General features: G+C 31.4%; 1 protein-coding gene across 8 annotated transcripts in view; it reads right to left on the reverse strand.

The window, feature by feature from the left end:
- Positions 1–19,806, reverse strand: part of LOC143255978 (epidermal growth factor receptor-like) — a 142,921-nt gene that overhangs the window by 40,324 nt on the left and 82,791 nt on the right. For 7 of the 8 annotated variants that reach the window (XR_013030947.1, XM_076512477.1, XM_076512479.1 and 4 more), the window contains 11 exons: positions 18,500–18,713; positions 14,416–14,553; positions 12,499–12,686; positions 10,818–10,959; positions 10,294–10,395; positions 6,758–6,878; positions 6,187–6,354; positions 5,192–5,391; positions 4,576–4,708; positions 3,453–3,522; positions 1,284–1,408 (listed from right to left, as the gene is read on the reverse strand). Coding sequence is in view for 7 of the 8 variants with exons in the window: in XM_076512477.1 (XP_076368592.1) it covers positions 1,284–1,408; positions 3,453–3,522; positions 4,576–4,708; positions 5,192–5,391; positions 6,187–6,354; positions 6,758–6,878; positions 10,294–10,395; positions 10,818–10,959; positions 12,499–12,686; positions 14,416–14,553; positions 18,500–18,713 (1,601 nt within the window). In the remaining variant the exon portion in view is untranslated. The remainder of the gene's footprint in view (positions 1–1,283; positions 1,409–3,452; positions 3,523–4,575; positions 4,709–5,191; positions 5,392–6,186; positions 6,355–6,757; positions 6,879–10,293; positions 10,396–10,817; positions 10,960–12,498; positions 12,687–14,415; positions 14,554–18,499; positions 18,714–19,806) is intronic. The other variant, XM_076512481.1, reaches the window with a different exon arrangement.

Below are 19,806 nucleotides of genomic sequence, written 5' to 3' on the forward strand. Positions count from 1 at the left end.
TGAAAAAGAATATTTTCAATTAAAAAATATCATAATTAGGTTTTATTTGTAGATCTAATAGAGGTGAAAAATAAATAACAAAATTTTTATTAATACTGATTGCAAAAAGTGAAATATCAAGACACAAATTTCCTGTCAAATATGCAAACGTATGCTGAAGACTATCATAAAATAAACTTATTCTATATCTGTATCGCTTTCTAAAAAGTTACAATAAAGTGGATACAATAAACATTATTTGTATTTAGGTTTAATAATAGGTTGAAACAAATGTTGCTTGAAAAGTACACAATCTTAGGTTTAACAATCAGACACAATATATATATACTATATATATATATATATATATCTTAAGAGATAAGTTTTGTTCAGTATACAAAACGAGACATAGTTTAACTAAAAGGTTATAAACATTACACCATTCTGCTAGTATGTTAAAGTGTCTTAGATTAAACATTCCAGATTATTTAGTCACACACAACCTAACCACACTGTTACTGCTTCTTCTACAATATTACATATTATGTCTTCATGTACAACAATTCCAAAATATTTTATTACAAAATTTCAATAGAAAGAAAATTGTTTCTCTAAATGTAAAATCAGTTACAAAGTCACAAAGATGTAACTGGCTTGGAAAGATTAATGTTAGCTGGGTTAAAACCCCAGTCAGGACAGAATGCTTTATTATTATTTCAAGAGAAAGCAACATACTGAATGGTAATGAAGGATGAAAATATATAAAACACAAAGAAATGTAATCTGCAACAAGTAAAAAATATAATATTGTGTTGACTTATAGCAATCACATATGCATTGTACAGCATATAGATATGTAATATTTTACACTTGTGCTTCATTGTAATGAATTAAAGCACTGTATTAGTTTAAAATAGGCTGTGACAAGAATGTCCTTTAATTAACAAATAAATGAAGAATATATAATATTTATGAAGAATAAATAATCCAACTGAAAAGCTGTTTGCTTGAGTGTTGACACACTGGAGATCCATTACTTTAACACTGATGTTAGAACCTGTGTATGAACAAGAGGTTAACCTACAGTAAGGCAAAAATTGTTTCAACTTATTTCTGGTGGATAACTAGGACTAGGAGAGAAGTTGTTCCTTCATGATTTTGAACTTATTCTAGAAATCTACTCAGTATTCTACAAAAAAGCTATGATGATGAGTTACACATCATTAATACTATTGTGAAAATTGTTAATTATTATTATTATTACAATAGTATAAACCAGTAAGCAACAGCAAATGTCAGCTCACCCTTCAGCACAATCTTCATGACAAAATTTGCAAATTCCATTACTGCTGAATTTGGTAAGCGGACATACGGAGACACAATAAGGTCCATCCTTAACATTCCAACAGGACATACAGTTGTCATTACCCTTATAAACAAAAAAACACTGGTGTCAAAATTAATTCACACAAATAAAATGTAACATTCATTCTTAAATTTGTTTCATTAGTTTAAAGAAGCAACTTTGTTTTTAAACATTTAGAACAACTTAAAATTAAGTGTTCAATGCTTTAACGCTGTCAAAACTTTTGGCTCAAGGTTTATTGGATTCCACTTTTGGATGTAATAGTTTAACCAAATCTTTCTAAAGAATCACATAATAGTCCACATTTATCTGAAAGTGTAACAAGACAGTTTTTAACATCTATTAATATCTTTATTCCAATCAAGGGAAAAAATTATTCATGAATGTCTTTCAAATTATTTTATATATCAATATCTATCCTTATGTGCATATCAATATTAAAGCAAATTATTGATACCAAAAATTAATATTTTCCTTCTTATTAAAATAAATAAACTTCCTGTATCATTTCTTCATCAGAATTTAACTTCAATAAACAGCAGTTTTTTGTTCTGTTTATATATCTTATATAAATGAAAAAGTAACATTATTTTGCTAAAACTTTCCAAAACCAGATAAAAACAGATCATCAGTGATGGGAGAAATATATCACTTTTTTACCTGTGAATCAATTTATGGCACGTTTTGTGACGTACTTTGAGTCACCCTGACCAAATATTTTACATAATTTATATTCTGAACATTTTGCAAACTGCAAAATTAATACACTGTACACTTTGATTCAAATTTTGTAATTAATCTATGCAAGGTTATAGAATATTATCATTTACAAAAATTCACGCTTATATACTCTTCAAAAAAAGAAACACAAAAGGGATATTTTTGTTATTTTAAAAGAGAAATATATGTAATAACGTTACAAGCTCAGAGTTTGTGATGTTACACATGTTAAGGCACTGATTGTCAGACCAAAATGACAATAAAAGTTGTGCACTTTGAAAATGGAGGAAAACATCGGATTTTTCGCCAAAACGCATTCGTGTCCAATAAATTTGTTTGAGAGATCTGCATGTTCTGCAAGTGCAACATGTGCAAAATCCCTATAAAAGTGACGGGTTCTCGGTTTCCACAGCTCAGTGTTAAGCCACCAACACGCAATACAGTTACGCCAAAACTGACTGAAGCACAACGCAACAAGGCCATCAGTCGCTTGGAAGCAGGCGAATCTCGATCAGATGTTGCCAGAGCTGTGAATGTCCACCCAAGCACCATTACAAGGCTATGGAATCGTCACCAACAACATGGATCAACTCGTGACCGTCCACGATCTGGCAGACCTCGTGTGACCACGCCCGCACAAGATCGCTACATAGGACCACCACTGCGACGTCTACTGCCTCAACCATACCAGGGCTGCATAGGATTTCCGATCAGACCGTACGCATCCGTCAACGAGATTCTTAGGCCCCATGTGCAACACATCATGGTGAACGTCAACGACGTTTTTCAACATGACAACACCTGTCCTCACACAGCCCGACTCACCACTGTCTTCTTGAGACACCACAACATCAACGTTCTTCCCTGGCCTTCCAGATCACCAGATTTAAACCCCATCGAACATCTTTGGGACGAGTTGGACCGACGTCTGCGACGGCGACAACCTCAACTGCAGACTCTACCTCAGCTTGCAGCAGCTTTGCAGGCTGAGTGGACAGCCATTCCACAGGATGTGATTCGTCATCTCATCGCTTCCATGGGCAGGAGATGCCAAGCAGTTATTGATGCTCACCGGGGGGCATACTCGTTATTGACGTTGAGTAACGTTAAACTTCAACTAGCGAGCGTGAACTTTGTCTTTGCAGACTTTGGATGTTCAGCAGTGACTGTGCAAAGTTTCACACGTCATACAGAACTACCCGGAATAAACTTGTTAACAATATGTCTCAAATTTTGCCTTTTGCATTTCTTTTTTTGAAGAGTATATTTTCAATAATTTCTCTTAACCTTAATGGCACATGTTAAAATAATCAATGTCATTTACTCTTAATATATTTTGTATGTGCAACAATGTTATTATGTATTTCATACCAAATTTCAAACTTACTGAAGCAGTACAGCCTCCTAGGCATTCACTGTGACAGTGTTTACATTCATAGTTTCCTACATGGAAAGTGCTACAACGAGAAAGCTTTATTAATACTTAAACTCTGATCACATAGTTAACGTATGAATACACAACCTAAACTACTGTTTGCAACTGGTTAATAAACAACAACTATATTGTAATATTAAAGTTAAAAAGTGTATATATACATAACTTGTACAAAAGCATAGTTAGAAATAAACAAAACTAGCCATTTGTTAATTATATCATATAAAAGTATACAAATAAAAGCAAAATAAAACTATATTACTGAAAATGAATAAATATGAAATAACAAATGCTAAAACATATACAATATACAAAAGTAGACAGAGAGAGAAAGAAAGTCAAATGATCTCACTGAAAGTCCAATTTTTGTTATTCATATTATTAACACTATGTCAGTGTATCACTATATTAACTCTCATTGATTTCTATATGAATTGATATTTTCATCTCTTTGGTAATCGATATCCACAGTTAATATAAAACATATTTTTAATTAGGCTTAACATAGGAACACTCCACCCACACTTATCCAATCCACTTTAAATATTAAAAATATTAGCTCACAGCAGAAAAACTGTATGAATAATAAATTGTTCTAAAAAATTTATATGAAAAATGAAAGCATATTACTATACATTTAAAGAATAAATTGAAATATATATATATATAATGCTTATCTATATGTTCTGCAATAATTATTAGATGTTTTGGTATCCTCAAAAACATATTTCAAAAGATGAAAAGAAGTGATTTAAATTTTATCTTCTATAATTTTGAGTATACCAATAAATAATTATTTGATACACTTGTCTAAGCCAATTTCAAACATTTCAGAACGTGTTTCTATTTCTGTCATTATAATAAAATAACTTTGAAAAACATACCTAAATCTTTACATATTGCTAAGTTGGGACCATATAACACTTATTAATGTCCAACATACTTGATGGTTTGTAAAAAATCTGAATAAACAATGTCTACAAATAGTTGAAGATATCAACAATGGTCCAACAACTTCAATTTAAAATAAAAGTTTACATTTAAATTAATCCTAAAAATACATTGTAAAACTTACTTTTCCAGGTTTGTACAATTCTTCACACAAGTATCTTCTAGCTTGTAAGCTCGACAAGACACACACTGATCTGCATGAGGTCCCCAACAATTATTTCCTTTACACTGATTGTGACATACAAGACCCATCTGTTCTAAGTAGAAATAATTAATCAGTTTTTATGAAATTACATGTCAATATTTGTACTTACTATCAAACTAATTACAGCCATATTATTCAGTCATGCAGATAATATAAATCTTTTTTCATTAGCAAATTATTATTGATCTTTCTATCAAACATAACACAAATTATATTTTAGTCTCTCTCTCTCTCTCTCCAAGACATCACCAGCTAGTACAGCAGTAAGTCTACAAGTCTAAGGATTTACAATGCTAAAATCAAGGGTGCAATTCCCCTTGGTGGACTCAGCAGATAGCCTGATGTAGCTTTGCTATAAGAAAACACACATACACACTTTCTAAGACATCTCCTATCAATAGTTTTTACCACAACACTTAAAGTTTGAAATTAGCAACACTAAAACATGTATAAATTCAGAAAAAAATTAGTATCCACCATACATGTGAAGATAAATAGTATTTTTTTAAAAATATATCTGTATATATGTACTTACTACAATACTTTTCATTAGCATTATATTGAATGAGTGCAGAATTAGAATTATATAACATAATATCTTCCCAAATGATGGTGTCTGCTAAACAAAGTTCGGCATTCTCAAAAATCACAACGTTTCCTGCTCTTATTTTCTTCAAAGATTTTAGACCTAGTGTCTCCAAAGAGGTCTTCACAATATACAATGCAGCATACTGACTGAGAGAAAGAAAAACAATTTCATAGAGTATCATTCTATTATTATTAAAATTAGTTAATGAGGTCACTTTAATTTTGAGTTATTATATGATGGTTTCAAAGATAATTTGAGTAAAAATTAAATATTTTAATACCAGTTTTTATTTATCTTTCAGTAATGAAATAGTTCAAACTTAATTAATGAATAACACAAAATTGAACTCAAATCACTGAGATTAAAAATAATATAACTGTTTTCTTCAAAAGTTTAAGCACTACGTAATACGTACACACATTTACAAAGTAAATAAAAACAGTTTCAAAATGTTTTCATATCTTACCAAAGAAGAATGTATCAGTAAAATGCAAAAACATTCTACTGCAAGAACACTAAAACAGTGGAAAGAATTAAAACCTGTAATATAATACTGAACTTTCAACTTGAGACTTAACAACTTTCAGCTTTTTACTTGTGGTTTATCACAAAAATTATGACTTTTTACTGCGTATTGATACAAAAGTGCAAAAAAGAACAGTGTATTAAAATATCTGTACACATAATCAGTCTGAGAAGACAATTTATCTTTCAGGTTTTGTGCTACAAATTTTGTAATTATTATATTTTTATATCTTTTACAATTACACAAGTTTTATTTTAAAATAAGTAAACTTTATCTTTCACAAATTCTTGTTTGAAGGGGATTGAATATTTATAATAAAGAAATATGGTAAAATCTGTGTGGAAACAAAACACTTTTGGTTGTATTATTTGTTTAAAAAATAAATAATAATTTCTGACTTAGATTAGGGACTTACTCTGTAGTTTGGCGACCTCCAATCACTTCCAAATTACGAAAACATGACAGATTTTTAAAGTGTGGATTAGAAGCTTGAATGTTGAGGAATCCAGTCACGTGCTTTAAAGTGCTAAAAACTTCTAACTGACTAGGGTGAACTGCAGGGTAAGTAACACCTGAGGAATTTCTGTACCAAAAGAAAAAGACAGAATTAAATGTATGTGAAAATGAAATATGTTACAAAAAACAAAGAAATAAGATATTACATAATAAAAAACAAACAATGTTTGCAAGACATTTATTTCATAACAACAGAAAAGAAACTCAATAACCAGAGCACCTTTTACCCCTGACAGGAGAAAATTCATTTTTCTAAATTACTCAACTTATCAGGTTTTGTTTCTGATGCCAATCTTCTCCTCTTAATCCTGTATGTATTTGCATATAACAAGAGCTTATTTATAGATTTTCAAAGATCATGGCTCCTTTATTTATAATACTTCACCTCACTTTATAATTAGTACTATAACAAAAAAAGATATTACAATTTTTCTATTCTATAATATTGAAAACAAGAAAAGGTTGCTTACTCTTCAAAATCTGTGTAACTTCCAAATGTTGACTCGAGTATAGTAATGGATCCTTCAATAATGGTACAGTCACGGAATTTCTCAATATTTCCAGAATGTAGCACGTCAACACCAGTGCAAGCTGTAAGAAAAGTGAAAAGATTCACATGTTATTAAACACTAAATATTTCCCACTGTCTTTTATTTATTTTCATGAGTTAATAATAAATACTCTTTAAGCACTTTTTGTTCCAAGATAGCAAAATGTTCCTAATTTGCTAACTAATCTTTAAAACATACAGAAAGTGAAATAAAAAACAATAATTTCTTTAAAAACTGACCCCAAATCTAATGTATATGTATAACAGTCATAAAACAATCTGTACAAAAAGTAATATTTTAGGCTGTTATCAAACACATATCTCAATTTGTTGAATCTGATAAAAAGTATTAAAAGTAGTAGTAATACTAATGAGAGAAGGAATGCTTCATGCAGTGTAGGGAACATGAAGCCTGAAAAACAACAACAACAAATAATTTGGTTTTCATGGTAGTATTCCTTTCAGAATAAATATACATATCATAGAAAAAGGATACAACACTTATGGATTAATAGTTCATTGTTCTACCTAATCATATTCAAACCTTCTCTTTATGTGTTTCCAAAGGTTTGTTTCATCAGAAATTGTCCAAACTACAAGATGTGAGATCATAAAAGGGGTGGCAAACAAAATGTGGACAACTAAAAGCATTAACAGACAAGAAGAATTATGAAAGAAATGAGACATAGATAATATATTCTCAAGCGATGAGAATTTCTTAGCAAATAGAAACTTATAACTTAGCGATGGGTAGAGAATTTCAAAAGAAAAAAATTACTAGCACATTATTTACGAGCGAAACTCCTCAGAGCTACACAGACTCAACAAAGTGATTGGCAGAAGGGTCAGAATGAAAGCCTGATGTGTCACAATGTAAAGTACTGAACTAAGTTCATAGTGGGGTTGTTATTTTTTCATTACTAAGTGTCATTACCCACCATAAAAATAGCTTGTTAATAGTAAATGCTGAATATATTTTAACACAGTTATTGTTGTATATAGTTGCATTGCAATTTTTCTATTATGTGTATTATTTACAAACTCAGTTATGTTCTAAACAATTGTTTTGTTAAAACTTAAAGTCAGTAAATCACAAAAAAATTGAATGTTTAAACAAGTTTGTTTGTTTTTATTTTGTTGTCAGTAATTCATAATACAGCTGCCATGTATTTACATAATTTTCTTTTCTTCTGGCTAAAACCTTTTGCCTCATGTGCCAAATACACCTCTCAAACTGCTCCCTTGAAATATACTTGATGCACCCCTGCTCAGAAAATCTGAAGTTTAATTAAATAGATTCTTTATGTGTACGAAGGTGAGACATTTTAAAAGACTAGAACACCTTGTAAACTATGATTACCCTCTTGCACCACCTTACACACAGACCCATGCAATTAAGACTTGTTTAAACATTTTAAATAATTATATAACCTGGAATCATGATTCAGGCAGTTATTTGCTTCAGTGAGATTATGGAAGATCATACATTTCAGTAAAGTACAAATACTCACTCATAAGACAAGTAGCTACATTCTTTATTTGGTATGTGATCTTTGCATACACTAAAGTAAAACAACAATAAAATAGGAGAGGGAGAGAGAAAATTTGGCTAACTATGATTAAACTCAAGTTTCATATTGCTACAAGCAAAATATAACTATTGAATCAATCAATAAGTTGGCATTTGAAACCATATATTAGTACAAAAATAACACACAAAATAGACAAAATGCTCTGACCAAGGTTTGAGCCTCAAACCTTCAGATCATATTTCAGACTACTATATTTTGAGACTAAAATTCTACAACTGAGTGCCCCTAGATTTTAAGCCCAAAGATTTTTGTATTATACTGCTTTTTAAAAAATATATTATTGGTCTATTAACTATTTCAAAACCCATTCATTGCCAGGCAAAATTTACACCAAAATTAAATTATTACACCTTCTATTATTTCATTTTATAACCAAATCGATTTCCATAAGTAATTACTTATGTACTTTCAACCAAAATCCAGTTCTTATGACACCACTTCTTTTTCATGGATGATCTCTGATACATCATGAATTTTTCCATGAATAGTTTAAACAGGCTTAGGCCTCATTTTAAATAGTAAATGGACATTCAGATTTAGACAACTCTCTAATATTATATACACTCCTCAGTTTTAAAGTTAAAATTAATGTCTTGTGACACCTTTTCCCATACAGTCCTTGATCATACACCAAAATCTGATCATAACAACATTACTATTTAATTACACATTTTCTAAATGTTATACAATATTTTAACAAACTGTGACAGCTTGTTAATGCATTGAGTACACTTTTTAGTTTTCATTGTAGAATTTTTTAACATAGAATCTTATTTTAGATCCAAATCCAATGCTAATACCATTTCCTTTTTTTTTTACATAAATAATTTTGGATGAAAACTGATAGCCACTTTACACATAGTCCTCAGCAATTTCAGCCAAACATTTTGTCTTTTTGTTACCTTTCTCTGCTTGAATACATTCTTCAACTGTACATAAATTATAACTATTAACACCCTCTTTAATCAAGAATTACATTTTCACAAGTTTTAAACTATGCAGTATTTTATAATCACAAATATACTAGAACATAATGGTATTTTAAAAAATACGCTATCAAACAATTAGCTGATATATGCAAAAACTAGTGATTTGTTTTCTGGGAGAATGAGTTAAATAGTTTGTAACAGGTAGATTGAAAGAAGGAAAACAGCTTTGTATATGGAATACAAAGAAACGCTATAGCTGATTAAAATATTATGGATTATTGCATTACGATAGAATGAAAATTAAAAATAAAGTAAATGATTTATTGTATTAAAATATTTAAATGGTGCACAGTTAGAAAAGTGAAGAACAAAGATTACAGTTATACATTATACTTTGACTCCTTCAAAACAAAAATGAAACTCAAACTAAATCTACACACTATGTAATAAGATAAGATACAGCATAACTGTCCCACAAGACAATATACAAGTTTCTTAACTAGAGCTAACACAGAAATTAATGCCTGACGCTACATATATATATAAAATAAAGCAGATTAATATCCAACTGTCCCATTAAACAGCAGATATGCTCCTCAACTAAACTCTCTACAGGAGGTAATACTTCAGGTCAAATCAATATGCAAAGTAAAGCAGAATACAACAAAACTATTATTCCATAAAACAGCATTAAATTATGAGTTAACATTCTTAATAACATTTCTATCACTGTTTTAATGTTCTAGGACTAGTATTAAATAACATTAGAATATTTTGGAGGAAAACTGAATTTTCTGCTCTCTTTTACTCTTTACTGTTAAAGTAAAATTCAATAATAAAGACAGAGATATAAATAATAATATGTTTAATTTAACATTATTAAATTCACCAACTTCAAGCCAAAAAAAAACAACTTAATTAATTTAAAACTTTACATTTAGGGCAAGGACCGTCACATGCCACACACTCTCCGTTAACAGCTTTTTTGTCCGATGGACATGACCGTACACAGGCTCCATTATCCTTCAAAAGGTGTTCTGAATAAACAATATGTAAATCACTGTTAGTTCTAAAAAAGATTTTAGGCTTAAATTCATGTTAAATTCCTTAGATATATATATTTTTAAGTTAACCCAGAATGTAAAGAACAATTCTTTTAGTTCGATCTTTTTCAATAAGCATGTTTTACTTTGTAAATGTAATTGGTTCTTTTCATTGTGATGATATACTCCACAGAGATTTCTTTCATAAAAATGTTAAATAATTTTAATTATCTTCAATTTTAGAACAAAATACTAAGTTTTTAATATTTTTCTTCCAATGTGTAAGAATAATAATCATAATAAAATATTTCATTTTTCTATATTTTGAAACATAGAAACTTATAAGAAAGAAATGTTACTTTAAAATGTTATACAGCCAAAACTCGAGTGTACATGTGATAAATTTCTATGGCTACCTGGGCAATTTTTAACACAAGTTGCACCATAAGCATATTTTCCATTAGGATTGTCTTCCCAGGAATAAGTTGATGGATTGTAACGCTTCATTGGAGGGCATTCTTGTTTACAAACGTCAGCATCGTGAAAGTTGAGACAAGCCTGTTAACCCAGAAATTTTCCTTCAGTAAAAAACTCTGAGAAAAACTAAAAAGGATAAAACTTTTTAATCAATTAAGATTGTATATCACAATCTACCGTACTTTAAACTTAATTTATATTAAGCACCTTTGTCCTTATTAAATCAATGTCATATTTTAATTATTTATCCATGCTTAATTACTTTCCATAACAGAAACAATTTCTATTTATATTGATGTTAAAATTTTATATACATAAAACTGCTTCATTAAATAGCATTCATTATATTTACCTTTTACCTCTGTATAGAGTAAGTTAGGGAATGTAATTAAGTATTATGTTGAAGGTATTATGGTAACAAGGAAAGGGTAAATACTGTTGCAATATCATGGGAAGTTATGAGATGCTCCCTTATACTTTGCTTCGTAATGGTCAATGACTCCATAAAAAGTGCTTCTACCCAGTTCCATAGTATGTGACAATGGAACTGGGTAGAAGCACTGAAAAGATGGTTAACTGTTTAATGACCACAATAGGACTGCATCCATGGTTTTAAAATTTTTGTTTACTGTGTAATTAATCACCAAAGTTATTTCTGATCAGTTAAGCACAGTTCTTAAAAATTACAAACTTCTATTTGATCAAGTGTACTTGACTAATATTAGCACACTGCCTCTTGAAGATTCCAGCAATAGAGCCAAAACCTCACAAAAAAAAAACCATCTAATTATTTCTTAGAGCAAATGTCCTAAATTTTTAATGCTATAAAACAGCATTCTCACCTGAGTTTCGACTAATATTTTGATTGTTTTCATATTAATTTAATCATTTCAACATATACATCACACGACTGCTAATGTAGTAATAACAAAAAATAAAATTACCTAACGTTAACATATGGACTTATGGCTGTACTCTTAGAATAACGGTATTTAGCCTAACAATTATTAATAATTATGGTATAAAAATGACGTATGATCAAAAGTTAAAATACAAAATAATAGGTTTAAATATTTAAAGCGGATAACAGTTTCATGATGTCCTTGCAATAAAAAGATGATTATTAGTAAAAAAAACACACAATTAAAAACAGAAATAGCAATCTTATTGTCAATAGTATTTGGGAAATCATACATTTACTTTTTAACAGTGCCTGTTAGTAGCTGATGTAACTGCAATTATCATTTCTTAATGTTATTTAACATATAGATATCAGAGAACTGTTGTTGTTTCAAAAGTATTTTATAAAAAACAACAACATACAAAAGCTAAGATACTGGTTATTAAGATTTATCTAGTATACTTAACTTCACTTCCTAACCTGACTCAATAATTCAGTATTTGCCATGATATCAGTTAATTGACTTTGTATCATCAAATATTCTCTACTAGAAATTAGTTTAGCAAAATCTTAAAAGATTATGTTTACCTGTTGTATAATCTAGTAATTTATTTTAGAAATATTACAATATTTTACACTAATTATATATAAACATAAAATAACAAATTCACCATGTTTATAGACTAATAGGTGGAAAATTATCAAACTTTAAAACTTACCAAACAGTCACTTTGTTTCGGTCCAGTGCAACCTCCAGCACAAAAGAGATGGCAGCACTCTCGAGGATTGGTGCCATAACAACGTCCCTGATGGCACTGGGGGGAACAATTAATTTTGGAAAACCTTTGGCAATTTTCAGGTCCTTTTCCCCAACATCCAGCCTCACAAGATTCATGACAACTTGGACCTAAAACCATCATAGTACATACAGGTGTTACTTCAGTTGTTTTTTTGTTTGTTTGTTTGCTTTTACATGGAAGCTTAATTGGCTTACCACAGACATAAACGAGAAAGAGATTGAAATTTAAAAGATAGGTTGGAAGATTCACAGAACAATAGGAGACGTAGAGAGCTGGTTAGAAAAAAAAAGAGAGAGAAATATAAAGGTATTTATGAGAAACAGCTGGATAATAGTAACATAACAAAATTCTTTGAGACAACATGGAATCTATTGGTTTATCTTCGCTTACCCATCCTCTAAACTAATTATTAAATAAATAAATGTTTGAAAAATCGTATAGCCACCTCTTATCATTCTCTTAAACTCATTTAAATTTACTGCCTCTACAACATCCAAAGGCTAACCACCCTGTTAGAAAAAATTACATTTGATTGTATTAGTTACCACAATTTATATTTGTTCTTTTGTCCTACTTTTCTCACAGTTAAATATAAAAAACGATGATGCATCAACACTATCAATTCCATTTGCAATCTTAAACACCTTAATCAGAGCCCCTCTAAATCTTCTTTATTTAAGAGAAAACAATTTTAGGGGTTTCAGTCTCTCCTCATATGACAACCCCTCCATCCCAGGCACCATTTTAATAACCCTTCTCTGAACCTGAACCCCCTCTCCAACAATTCAATGTCCTTCCTAAAGTAAAGAGCGAAAGACTGGACACAATATTCTAAATGTGGCCTAACCAGTGACCTATACAATGAAACAACCTCTTTAGACTTGTATTCATTATTTATGTAGATAAAACCTAAAATCCTATTTTGCTTGGATGGTTTTAGATGTTGATCAACTATTAAACCAGGATCCCTTTGTTTCATAACACTCTTAAGGCTATATCAATCCAAATTATACTTATAATTCAATTTATGATAACCCACATGCGTTGTTTTGCATCTATTATAACTAAAACCCATCTGCCATTTATTTACCCAACTCAAAAAATGATCTAAATCCTTTGGTAAATCAGCAGCATCCTCTTCACAGCTAGCAACACCCAAGATCTTTATCATCAGCAAATTTTAATAATTAATTGACCATTCCTTCTTCTATGTCACTGATGTAAATCAAAATGAACATTTGTTCTAAAACTGAGCCCTGAGGTACCCCATTTGTATCCCACTGAACTCCATTTGTAACAATCGTCTGCTTTCTTCCATCCAATTTGGTAAGAAAGTCAAAGATCAAATATGCTATCTCTGTTTACTGATTTATTATTTATTTGTTTACCGTCTAACCAGTGTGCACTGATTTGGCGATCTCTTAAGAAACATTGTGAAATTATTATTTTTTAACGTTATAATCAGGTGTCAAACTCCACGTCAACGGCTTGTAGTACAGATGAGGTAACTGTACCACTCTTTCATTTTTTAAGTGAATGAGTAAGTTGCAGCAACTGTGTGATCATATAGGTTTATACTTTACTTGGACGAGCTGTAGATGTTATAAAAGTTGAATTGTGAATGTAAAACCGTATACAATGTTATTCTAATTTGTATGTATAGTAGTGGTACATATTACAGGCTATACAGCAGCGCAGTATTCGGCTTAGTTTTCCAAGAATCCTACTCAGACATTACTGAAATGCGAGTATAGTACGAAAATAATTTTCCAGACCATTTTTCATCTAAATTTACTCTTGAGTTTAACGAAATGTTCGATTGCTATAGCTACTTACATTGACGGTCTGTTGGTTTGGTACTGTTATATATAATTGCATCAGAGCTCTGTCCACTTAGTATTTCATTCCATTTTATAGTATCAATGAAGCAAATGTTAACGTTGTCGACAAAACCAACATTTCCATTAAGAATATCTAAAGAAATAAAAGAAAAAATCTGGTTTAGTTTAAATATGATATTTATGTACTAATTATGCCTAATTTCAGAAAACTTTTAGCCTTCAATGGTATTGTTGTAAGCCATATATTTTTAATGTAATTTGTTTGTTAAGTATAGGATGCATTACTACGTAGTTCAAATTTTACGTCAAATGTTTTCTAGAGAATTTCAACGGAGATTATACAGGTAATGTTAAAGAGTAGAGTTAGTTAAAATGATAGTAAAAAGAAAAAGAAAAAAGAGAGAGATAGAGTTACTTCGAGATATAGAGTTAATCAGTGTGTTAGCTATCTCTTTTACTTTATCTAAGTTAGTAGTAATAGTAATGTTAGTTGAGATAATAACAAAAAATTCAGACTAGAAAGTTGTTTACAGTGTTTGCCGTCATGTTAAATTGTACAAGTAAATTGCTTTTGACTACGTTACATACTATAACTAGCGTAGCTAAAAACTTAGGCCTACAAGTTGTTTACAGTGTTTGCCGTCATGCTAAATTGTACAAGTAAATTGCTTTTGACTACGTTACATACTATAACTAGCGTAGCTAAAAACTTAGGCCTACAAGTTGTTTACAGTGTTTGCCGTCATGCTAAATTGTACAAGTAAATTGCTTTTGACTACGTTACATACTATAACTAGCGTAGCTAAAAACTTAGGCCTACAAGTTACAACAGTTTGCTATAACGTTAAAGAAGGAAAACCTGAATTATGACTATAACCAGGTCGGATGTTAAATTATTTTACTAGATAGCTTGAAAGAACCAGACAAGGAAAAAAAAAATACACCACGACCCTTGTTATAAGTGACATATCACTGTTCGTAAAGATACGACAGAATTTTGACTAAGCTTTACCTTTCATTAAAAATTACTAGAAGGGCACAAACTGAGATGGGAAACCTGCTATACACGATAAAGCAATTAAAAAAAGAACAATGAGAAAGAAACAGTACATAAGAAGTCCAAGAATATGAAATACATTATTTGTTTTAAAGCAAGGCCGCTTAAGCCACAGTGAACTATTTGCGGTGTCCACGACGGGAATCAAAGCCTAGAGTTTATCATTGTAAATCAGTAAACTTATATAGCAATAAGTTGGGGGACAGATTGTTTGTTTGTTTTTTGAATTTCGTAGCAGTACTGTGAAAAGTTTGTTAATATGTATGGTCTAAAGTTAGCCATTTCCCATCTTTTCACTGGCTTTCTTACAATTAGAGATTGCAGTGTCAGACAATAGATAAAATGTAATCAAGGCCTTCAGGTTATAAGCAATCAACAATCGATCAAATGTTAAAGGTGAATTTTACAGAAAAAAGAAAACTTTGCAGTCAAAAGAACTACTCATACTGATTAATTTTGCAGGTTCACATTTTTTATAAAAATATGTGCTAATAAATGAAACATAGAACTTAGTGCAGAAAGAGCCCTTTCCGAGCGGCAATCCGAACGTTTTAGTTTTTACGTTTGCCACTAGGAAAAGTACTGTAACGTAATAGTTGCCAACGCCAGCGCGTTGAATGTAAATAAACATGGCCAGTGCATACGGAGAAACAGAGGCGGAGTCTGTTTTGACTTTGTGTTCTGAACAGTGTCATATCAATTCGAACCTACTCTGAACGAACCTAGAACAGTTACTTTTGACACAGATCTGACAAGTTCTAGTGATGAGGACAGTTCGACGTGCGAGAGTAGCGGTACTGTGAGTGACACTGATAGCGCGCAGGCCGGTTGCGAGTCGGTCATACCTCCAGTGGAAGAATGATAAGCCTAAGTCATGACAACAAATATGGTCTGTATTATTTCACGTGCAGTTTTAAACATATCGAAACCTGCCTGGTGTTTATAAATTATTGGTATCACAAACTGGGTTTTATTTGTTTATACTTTGCCGACTATGGTAACTAATACTCAGCCCTTCCACAGTCATTGTACCGGGTATTTGTGACTCGTAACAAAATGAATTTTAATTATACATCACAATTCTGTCTATGAAATCAAACTAGATGTAGCAGTCTGAGTAGTTAATTTAATATTTACCATAAATGTATAATTTATATGACATGTTTCGTATGTCTGTGCAAGGTATAGGTGTGGTTTATGCGAGCAGATGCCAACCAGGAGAGAGTGCGTTTGTTGTCGCTCATACAACAAGGTGTCAAACCGATTAAAAGATGAAGAGTGCATTACCCAGACTCGAGGCTGTGATGGAAATTGCCTGAATATCGATGTCTTGGAAGCATCATACTATGAATTTGTTGACTTGAATGATGAGGAGCCAAGTCACGAGTGTGTATTTTTTAAGATGCAGTTAAACGTAAAATAGTATATTTGAGTTTAACCTACAATTAAAGATACTATTTATCCAAAACTATGATCCTACTTAATCATCTCAAGTCATCCAAAACAGTGGGATCCAACACAAAACATGAGCGTTCAAAGTGATCTTGACAAAACTTTGCATGGTGTGAAGGAGTCCAGTTCTTCCTATTGACCATCCACACCCACTGTCGCCACCTTGCCGGTTCCTTCTTCTTGCACGGAAACGAAAAGAAGCTTTTGCCCGATGCCGAACCGTTTTTACAACCATAAGCAACGCAGTAAACCATGTTATCTTAAAACAAACATAAAGTAGCAATGTCAAAACAAGAAATAGTCTCACAAAGTATGTAATCCGAAAAAAAGCACCGACAGATTTACATAAAACACCAGCACTGAAAGGAACAAAATGGTCGGCGCGCAACGAAACGTGTTTGGCAACTATTACGTCATAGTTGTAAAACGTCACGGAAACAGCCGAACAACCGAGAGGAACTTGAGTTCGAGGACTCGCATATTTTGTTTCATTTTTTACTCAAAAGCTAAAGTGTTTAAAAATATGGCAACCACACAGGAATTATACCTAACCAAAGTACAGTTTCTCAGGCAATTATTAAATCTGTTGAAAATTCACCTTTAAAAGAACAACATGGGAGCTGGAACATCTGATAACTGATATACAACTAAATATCAGAATTCTATTACTAGGAAAACAAAACTCTAATGATCTGAACATTGTAATTAATGTGTATAAATATTACAAACTAAAGTTTGTTTTTTTTTGTTTGTTTTTTTGAATTTCGCACAAAGCTACTCGAGGGCTGTCTGTGCTAGCCGTCCCTAATTTAGCAGTGTAAGACTAGAGGGAAAGCAGCTAGTCATCACCACCCACCACCAGCTCTTGGGCTACTCTTTTACCAACGAATAGTGGGATTGAGCGTCACATTATAACGCCCCCATGGCTGAAGGGCGAGCATGTTTAACGCGACGGGGATGCGAACCTGCGACCCTCAGAGTACGAGTCGCACGCCTTAACACGCTTGGCCATGCCGGGCCTACAAACTAAAGACCAAAATATCAGAAGCAATAAGCATAGCAGAATTAGTGAAACAAAACTGTTTATCATTTGATGTAATTGGAATTCTCACAAGGTTTTATTGAATAGAATAGTCTCTAATTACTACTAAGTAGCTATGTAGTTTATGGAATAGTCTCTAGTTAATATTCAGTAGCTGTATAGTTTATATAATAGTCTCTAGTTAATACTGAGTAGCTGTGTAGTTTACAGAATAGTCTCTAGTTTAATTGAGTAGTTGTGCAGTTTATAACTCAGACTGTAAATGTTGGGCTGCAGCTAAATCTCGATCTCTGTTAGTTTGGTTAATAGTTGGTAGATGCAGCACCTGCAAGAATTTCCAAAAAGTTAATTCAAGTTTGTATACACGTTTTTTTAGCACATAATTTGTCCTCCATTAAAAATTTTAATTAATTATTTATCCTTCAGCGAAGCCTTCTATGATTAATATACAGCTTTATTTACATTTTGAAAATATGTTCACTGAAATAAAAACAGAATTACATTACGAACAAATGAAAGAGTAAATACCTCTAAGAGCTGGAAACTCTATCGATTCTATGGAACTGTGGTTGATGAAAAGTGAAAAAGACTGATTCTTGAGCATCCCATTTACCATCAAGAGATTACGACCTCGAATGATCATCAGACTGGGAAATACGATCCTTTTAACACTTACAAACGAGACCAGGACATAGCCTGTGACTTCCCTTATGTCATGTAGAAACGTCAAATCAATTTCGTCCTACAAAAACATATTAAAGTAAATACATAAAAAAATGTTGTTGCTATTAAACATTATCTGTTAGAAAATTTGGTGGAACAAACAAGAAACAAATACGATTATGTGGTGTATGAGAACACAATCATGGAAAGCATAGTTATAATACACACACACATATATATCTAATAGAAGGAAAGGTGGAATTAGACTCGTGTAACTCAAAAAATTTAGAGAAATTATGCGACACTTGGCTTTTATGATTATTCTAGAAATCCTACATTTAAATATACTAATTTGACCGTATCTTTACTGCAACAACACTTCTTTAATTACAGGATTTCTAGAACAATTAGAAAACCAGGTGTCGCACAATTTCTCTAAATTGCATGAATTCAGTTCCACCTTTCCTCCCATAATATTTCTTTTCATTGACCGTTCCAATTTTAGTTGAACTCAACCGCTAACACAGGTGTAAACAGCTCCTAAATGTCGACATTTTTCTACTATATAAAAGTCTATCAAAGAAAGAGTTTTTATACCAAGGATTTATTCAGCACTGAGTGAAATTAATTTGTCATCTGTTATGAAGAGAAGCTTTTGAAATACGATCGAGTGTTTACAAGAAATGTGGTTTTAAGAGAATTATTACATTAATAAACTGATGTGATTAGAGAATAACCGTAATCGATGAACACTTGGACAAAGGATAAAGGAGATATTACTCATGACTGGATTTGGTTTCCCTAAGCTAGAATGTTCTTTATGTTTATTTCCTGACAGCAAAGTTGAAAACGTATTGAAGGGTTTAATTTTAGCAAGTTTTACGTCATTTTTGACGGGCTTGTATATTAGTACAAAGTAATTCTAATCGCAGACACCGAAATCTGTAAATCTACTTCTGTTAGGCCTAGCACTAATTAATCCTTTATTAAGTACGGCCTATATTCGATAAAGATATAAGTTAATACTGTAGTTTGTGTACATTTTCTGTTTTAGTTAAGTTAGGGCTAAACTTTACCGTACTTAATAGTACCAATGAGTAAACTTACTACACTGTTCTACGACCTAACATCAGACTTTTCTAAAAGCTTTGATGAGCTTTTAATATGCTGTT

This window comes from Tachypleus tridentatus, chromosome 7 (genome assembly GCF_004210375.1).
Source record: "Tachypleus tridentatus isolate NWPU-2018 chromosome 7, ASM421037v1, whole genome shotgun sequence".
Classification (NCBI taxonomy): domain Eukaryota; kingdom Metazoa; phylum Arthropoda; class Merostomata; order Xiphosura; family Limulidae; genus Tachypleus; species Tachypleus tridentatus.